Below are 7,053 nucleotides of genomic sequence, written 5' to 3' on the forward strand. Positions count from 1 at the left end.
TTTCAAATATGATGCCAAATTCTTTATATGTATGTATATATATATGCATACATATACATGTGTGTATGTGCATATATGTGTGTATATACATACACATACATAGATATAATCTATATATACATGTGTATATATATAGGGGTGTATATGTATATAAAGGGGTAAAACATTAAGAAGGGTGAGTGCCCAATTAAATGGGCTCACAGTTACTCCTGTTGTAGTGACCCCCAACCACAAAATTTATTTTGCTCCTCCATAAAGGTTATTTTGCTACTATTATGAATCACAATGTAAGTATTTTTGGGGTATAGAGGTTTGCCAATGGGGTTGAGACACACAGGTTGAGAACTACAGAATTCGAGTCTCTTTCATTCACCCTTTAGGTAGTATTGAAACAAAATCTACACCTAACTGCAATGCGGCTTAGCCAGTTACTCCAAACTCACCTTGTCCCGGTTTTGCAGCTCTATCTATCACTTTCTAAGGTTCTCTCACTCACTCTGCTCATGTCGTTCATGCCACTGGAACATATTTCCTATCACACACCTTTCTTCATATCCCCATGGTTCATTTCCAGGAATGCTTACAGCTCAGTGACTACTTTATCTAGGTCCAACTTCCTTGAAACATTTCTTGAGTACCAAAGCCCACAATAATCTCCCTTCCTAAAATAGGATTTTCTAGTAAGCATGTGTTTGTTCTAATACTAATCCTCTATTTTTGAGTGTGTATAATGTACCTGCGCCTGAGTTTTAAAGTGAAGAAGGGTCGTTTATGCCAACTTTAACATCGAACTTTATTGAAAACACAGACTCAAGCAGAGAACCACATGTTTAAATGACAAATAGCAGGATAGCTTACTCATATGACTTGGTTCACTGGGAGCTCAACACTAAAAAATATCACAATCTGGACGGTAAGACAAATATCAACAAGTGTGTTTTCACTTCTGATATTCATTTTTGGCATCCACAAATGATCCAGCTCACAACAAGAGATTTGACAAGTTCACATTAGCATTAAAAATATAAGTTACGACACAGAAACAGACTGTGAACACCAAAGCACTATTCGGGACTCTTTGGGAACATAAGGCTGATGAGTGGCAGGTGGTTAAATCACACTAACTTTACTGTCCCTCCTCGGGATCGTTTTGATTGTCTATTTGGATCTGCAGCTGTTTAGCTAGCTCTTCAAATTCATGAAATGCAGAAACAAGCGGCTCAAGACTGAAATCATCATCAAGTAAAGACATCGCTCCACTTTTTACAATATTACTGATGTTCTGAAACATTTTAATAACAATCTGAATGTTATCATTAGTCTCCTCGATGTTAAAGAGACCCACAAATATTGATAGAGCTTTGGCACTGAAGAGTTTTTTTGCCACCATCGGATTGTCAGACAAGTTCAACAGCATTTTCAGAACATGAAACTTGGTTCTTGCATCGCCTGTGGTTAATAAGGCAAGAAACCCAGACACATAATTGGCAATGAGTACGTGATAGTCAGTAGTTATAGTGAGGTGCCTAAGCATCCTCATTCCAGTTAGCTGTTCAGGGGAATTCACGCTATGTGAAAGTGTCTCCTCACACACTTGACAAATAAATGTCTCAATCATGTTTAGATTTGGATAAGGGGGAGCCATGTGAACCATGTTTTCCAAAAAATTAGTCCTCACTCGGGAGGAAGGATAATTCATCAAGGCTTCAATCAGTGAGACAACACCCGAATCACGAATGAAATCCCGGGTAAACTGAGAAGCAGTTCTCATGCCCATTGCAATCTTAGCTATCTCATGGATAAAAGGATCACGAATTCGGTCCATCAGTAAAAGAAGCTCCTCAAATTCTGCAGAACTAATTCTAAGCTCACACTGGATGCAGGTGCAAGACCAATTCTCTGGCTGTGCACTTTCCCTGGCCTTAAGATGCTCGCGAATTTCCCGGACTGAGCGGTAAGCGGGATCGTACTGAAATGGGAACTCGTGTTCAGGAAGATCACGCTGAACCACAGAGTCCTGCTCTTCCCCCTCTGCGCCAAGCTCTGCATTCTTGGCTTTTTCCTCACTATTTCCAGAAGCCCCTTCAGGAATGATAAAGGGTCTTGGGGAAGGGAACCCAAGCCCGTGGCAAGGAGGTTTGAATTCGATGGTAACCTCGTCCCAAGTTTTGGGCCTGGATGCTAAATTAAGATCCTCCTCTGGATCTCTGTACCTGCTCTTAGCTGTGTACACAGGAGTAGGATTTGGGTCAAAGCAGGCCTCATCCCTATCCCAAAACCAGGACCCAAATATTGCCTCTTCTTCAGACTCAGGCCTGACCTCATCTCTGGCCACAGCCCCCAAACTAGGCTTTTCTTCGGTCCAGAACAGCGACCCACCAATGGCTCCCTCTTCAGCCCCTGGTTCAGCTTCACAGATTGCTGAAGCTCCAGCCTCCACATTAGTTTCCTGTTCTGCCCAGAACCAGGACCCAATAATGACTTCCTCCTCAAGCCTGGACTCTTGTTTGACTGTTTCATCATTTTTAACATCTTTTTGATTCTCATTTTTCAAGGTCTTATTAGGCTCTTCCTTGTCTCGGCGCCTAAATCTATTACCCTCTTCCCCAGGCAAAAGCCAGGACTCCTTATAGAACTCATCTTCATCTTCAAAATAGTCCTCTCTCTTTGTCCTGATCTTGGGTCTGGCATTCGCCTCATCCCTGCCTCTGGCCCTAAACATGTCATTAGTATTTTCTCCAGCCCAAAAGCAGAATGGGTTACTGGCCTCATCCTCGGACCCAGACAAAGAATCAATATAGGCATCTTGTTTGGATCTGGGCTTGGACCTGGCATTAGCCTGATGTTTAGCCCTGTGCCTGGACCTAGTGTTCATCTCTTCCCTGGGCCATGGTCTGATACTAGTCTCCTCTCTAGTCCAGAAAGAAGACACTGTAGAGTTTTCATCTGCCGACTCATTAGAGGTCTCCTCTCTGGCTCTGGGCCTGGGATAGCACCAAGAACCCATATTAGCCTCTTCTCTTGGTCCAAACCAGGGCTCGATTCCAGGCTGACCCTGGGTGCCAGAAAAGATTTCACTACCCATACTGGCCAGTTCTGTATTCATAGACAGACTCTTAGATTTAGTAACAGTTGTAGACCCAGCATTGACTGGTGGCCATGTGACAGAATTAGATAAGTGTGCTCTCTCAGCACGTGGCATTGCCTCGGCTCCAAACTCACTGTGGGCCCAAGCCTGGGCATCACCCTTAGGCCTTGCTCCTGGGATTGGCTTGGCCTCAGTCTTAGGGCGAGCACCACCTACTGCCCTGGCATCGGTTTTAGGCCTGGCACCAGACATTACTTGAGCCTCAGATCTCGGCCTTGCTCCACTCATTCGGTGTCTTGTTCCAGACACTGACTGGGTTTCCGTTTTAGACCTTGCCCGAGAGGAAGATTTAGTTTCAGTTTTGGGCCTAGCACCACTTGTTGCTGGAGCCTGAGGCCTGACTTTGGGTCTGACCACCAGAGGGACTTCACTTTCTCTCTCAGCCCCACCTGCGACCTCTTCCTGAGGCTTCTTATCAGGCTTGGCCTGAGAACCGGTCTCAACTTCTGCCCCAGTCATGGTACAAGTTAGAAGGCTCAATTTAAGAATGCCTACCAAAGCCTCAGTCTCAATGACAGATCTGTCACAGTATTGTACCTTCCCACTCTGACCTTTGAGTACTTAAGATATATAGTGAGGAACAAGGCGTAAATGACCAACTAATCCAGTACCAATGAGACTCCTACCCAAGCAGTCTCAGTCAATAACACAGATACACTGCAGAAGAGCTGAAATCAAGCTGGAGGACGATGGACAGGTCCTGGGTGAGCGCAGACCTGATGATTGCACTGGTCAGCAGCAACCTCAGCACCACCAAGCAGCCACGGCAGGTGACCTAGGAGAGAGAAGCACAGGGAAATCAGGCCTACCCAATTCTGTTGCCTCTTGGAGAAACTTACAGAGACACTGGTGCGTGATGCTGAGTGGAAGAGCTCAGCCATGAGAAAATCCCTGTGTTCCTTTTGCCTGCTGGGAAACAGGTACAGAGTCCAGGAGAAAGTGCACACACTAGGAATGGACAGAGAGGGGATCCCTAAATCTCACAGTAGTCACTCTGGGGTGATGGAGACTACCCCACCTAAAAGTGAACCCTCTCCCATACCCACCTTCACAGATGTGGTGCAGGTCTCCCCTCTTCTCTGCGTTCAAGTGGTGTTAAAGATCAACAACTGACTGACTGCAGGGAGTCCTACAAGTGCATAAAACAAAATGGAGTCTCAGTGCTTGGAAGATGGGCACAGATCCCTGAACCCAAACAAACAACAACAAAATCATGCCTGCTTCTGTCTAAAGTCTGTTCCCTGGTCTTCTCCTGCGGGTCATAGTCTAACTCACACCTACCTCAATATTCTTAATATCCCTAAAAGGAAATAAAGGATGCCACACCATTGAGCAAATTAAGGGGGCAGTGATCTGACTTTGGTTAGAATCTGAATTTGCCTCCTCAGTGGCTGCCTACTGCACTGCCCCTGAGTCTCACCAACCTCCAAGATCTGAGGCAGTAGCCTTGAAGCCTTCTTTCCTTGCTTGAAGAACTGACCAGCCTTAAAGCAGGACTGTGGACAAAGACATGAGAATGTATGACAAACAGGAAGTGATGGCAGCAGCTGTGGGCAAATTAAGGGGACAATAACGGCATCGGGCACCCTCTTGGGTTAGAGCAATCTGAATTTGCCTCCTCAGTGGCTGGCTCCTGCACTGCCCTGAGTCTCACCAAACTCCAGAGATCTGAGACAGTCGCCTTGAAGCCTTCTTTCCTTGCTTGAAGAACTGACCAGCCTTAAAGCAGGGCTGTGGACAAAGACATGAAAATGTATGACAATCAGGAAATGATGGCAGCAATTGTGGGCAAATTAAGGGGACAGTAAAGGCATCAGGCACCCTCTTGGGTTAGAGCAACCTGAATTTGCCTCCTCAGTGGCTGGCTCCTGCACTGCCCTGAGTCTCACCAATCTCCAGAGATTTGAGACAGTCGCCTTGAAGCCTTCTTTCCTTGCTTGAAGAACTGACCAACCTTAAAGCAGGGCTGTGGACAAAGATGAAAATGTATGGCACTTAACATATGATGGTAGCAGCTGATCTTGTTATGAATGTCACCAAGGATATGAACCAGATCATGTGTCTTTCGGCATTTAGGGTCCTACTGCTGGAACATTCTAGATCTATTTAGCCTGTCTGTAGGGCTCCTGAGGTAACACCCCCTTCTTGATGTCATCCTTATTAGTCCCTTCTGCAATGTTGAAGATCCGCCACTAGGTGGCCATATTTCCTTTCCTTGCGCAGCAAAAATTGGGGGAAGGGCGCAGCACATTCTAGAAACCAGGTTCTGAAGTGGTCCTTGGATTTATGACTCCGTCATCATCCCCAAACCATCTTTTCAGACCCCAGATTTGGGAGGGAGGGGAAAGGCAGTGTGGAAGGTACCTACAAGGTTGTGAGAAATGAGATTAGGAGACACTAATGGATATCCCACCTGTTCTGGCCAGTCACCCCCACCCTTTTTGCATCTCCACTCACTGGTGCCCACCCCCATTACTACACACCTCCAGAAATCCGCGCTGTTTTTTCTCTTCTTCTTTTCTCAAGCTTCTGGTCTATAGATGCTCACCGTGGCCTGTCAGAATATGCCAGACCTACCATGCAGACAGGTCACTTTCCATCAATCAGAAGCCTGTGGGGAGTGACAGCACCCAGGATGCAGGGTACCAGGGCCCCTCTCAGGAACCAGTTCAGAGCCCTAATAGCTGAGGCGACTCACCACCCACCAGCTGAGTTGGCCCCCTGCACCTGCACCCACATCCATGGGCTCCAGGCTTGCTGTCCTCCTCCCCCGCAAAACCCCCACCGCCATTTCTCCTGTGGTCACCTACCTCATAACCTGTGTGGGTCCCGGACTGACACCTGGAGGGAGGCTGTCAGGTTGTAGGCTCTGCCACCCTCCAAAACCCGCAGACTTTGCCTCCTCAGCCGCCCCCTGCTCCTGCGGCCCTGCCTTAGTTCCCGCTTCCTCCTCCCCACCACGGTCTGGGGTCTCCGGGCACCGCGCACACTCCAGGGAGCAGCTGCGACCCCTTTGCCTCCACTGGACTGTCAGGGCCAGGCAGTGGTTTGCAGTGCGCGACCGCCCGGAGCCCTCGACACACCCCCACTTGCCTGGCCAGGCGCACGGCCCAGGTCCCTGGGCTCCCCCACGTCCGTCTCCTGTTCCTGGGTGTTCTCTATCCTCTGCAGATCCTCTCACTGGGCTTTCAACGCTTTGCGCGCGAGTGGAATGGCAGAGATGTGTCCTGTCCTCACGCCTCTGCGCCAAACAGGCAGGGGCTGCGCAGGATGCGGCAAGCCAGCTCTGCTCGAGGGTGTCGGGAAGGGGGCGGAGGGATACGGCGCACGGGGCTCTACGCCCCCTCCCGGACCCACTGTAGTTCCGACTCGGAGTGGGCGGGGCCAGACAGCCCCACTCCTCTTGGAGGGGTGGGTTGCACCGGTGGGCGTCTGCAGACCCCTGTTCACCCTAACCAGAGACCACCACCACTTTTTTGTTTTGGCGCCACAACAGTGTGTGGGATGGCTAAGATCTAAAGTCTATGAGGGTTTTGGGGAGGGGGGGGACTATAGGGAGGAGAAGGTCTGCAGTTAGGGAGCAGGAGGGAGCAGCGGAGGGATACTGAGTGGCCCCTAGATTTGCACTTCAGAACGAGGCTGGACAGTGCCTACCCATCACAGCACCCACTCTGTACTCCCTCCCAACTTCCCCCCTTTTCTGTCGCCCATGGAAGGGGAGGGGGGCTGTTAGTAATGCAGCCTGAGAGGGGACAGGTGACCTAGCAACAGCCAGCCAGCCAGCCAGTAGGTTCCTGTTGATTCTCCCATGTTTTCTCTTACTGGCTCATGCAACCATGAAGAGGAGAGCATTTTTGAATCTAAAGGATAGGACATGGGGGCTTTCATTACATCCCCCACCACTG

General features: G+C 48.7%; 2 protein-coding genes across 3 annotated transcripts in view; both read right to left on the minus strand.

The window, feature by feature from the left end:
* The window catches only part of Gprasp3 (G protein-coupled receptor associated sorting protein family member 3), a 48,643-nt gene extending 42,359 nt beyond the window's left edge, over window positions 1-6,284 (minus strand). Inside the window, exon 1 of one of the 2 annotated variants that reach the window (XM_085838018.1) lies at window positions 6,242-6,284. The gene's annotated coding sequence lies outside the window, so the exon portion shown is untranslated. Of the gene's footprint in view, window positions 1-3,774; window positions 3,871-6,241 lie in introns of those variants that run through there. The other variant, XM_029473486.2, reaches the window with a different exon arrangement.
* Window positions 701-3,779, minus strand: Gprasp2 (G protein-coupled receptor associated sorting protein 2). Its single transcript, XM_029473485.2, has one exon. The coding sequence runs from the start codon at window positions 3,605-3,607 to the stop codon at window positions 1,127-1,129; it is 2,481 nt and encodes an 826-aa protein (XP_029329345.1). The 5' UTR covers window positions 3,608-3,779; the 3' UTR covers window positions 701-1,126.
* Window positions 6,285-7,053: the final 769 nt, after the last annotated feature.

This window comes from Mus caroli, unplaced genomic scaffold, assembly GCF_978045245.1.
Source record: "Mus caroli unplaced genomic scaffold, Mus_caroli_1 scaffold_5, whole genome shotgun sequence".
Classification (NCBI taxonomy): Eukaryota; Metazoa; Chordata; class Mammalia; order Rodentia; family Muridae; genus Mus; species Mus caroli.

Bases quoted from the DNA above. Each gene is read 5' to 3' on its own strand.
- Gprasp2 (XM_029473485.2), bottom strand. From the start codon at position 3,607: ATGACTGGGGCAGAAGTTGAGACCGGTTCTCAGGCCAAGCCTGATAAG.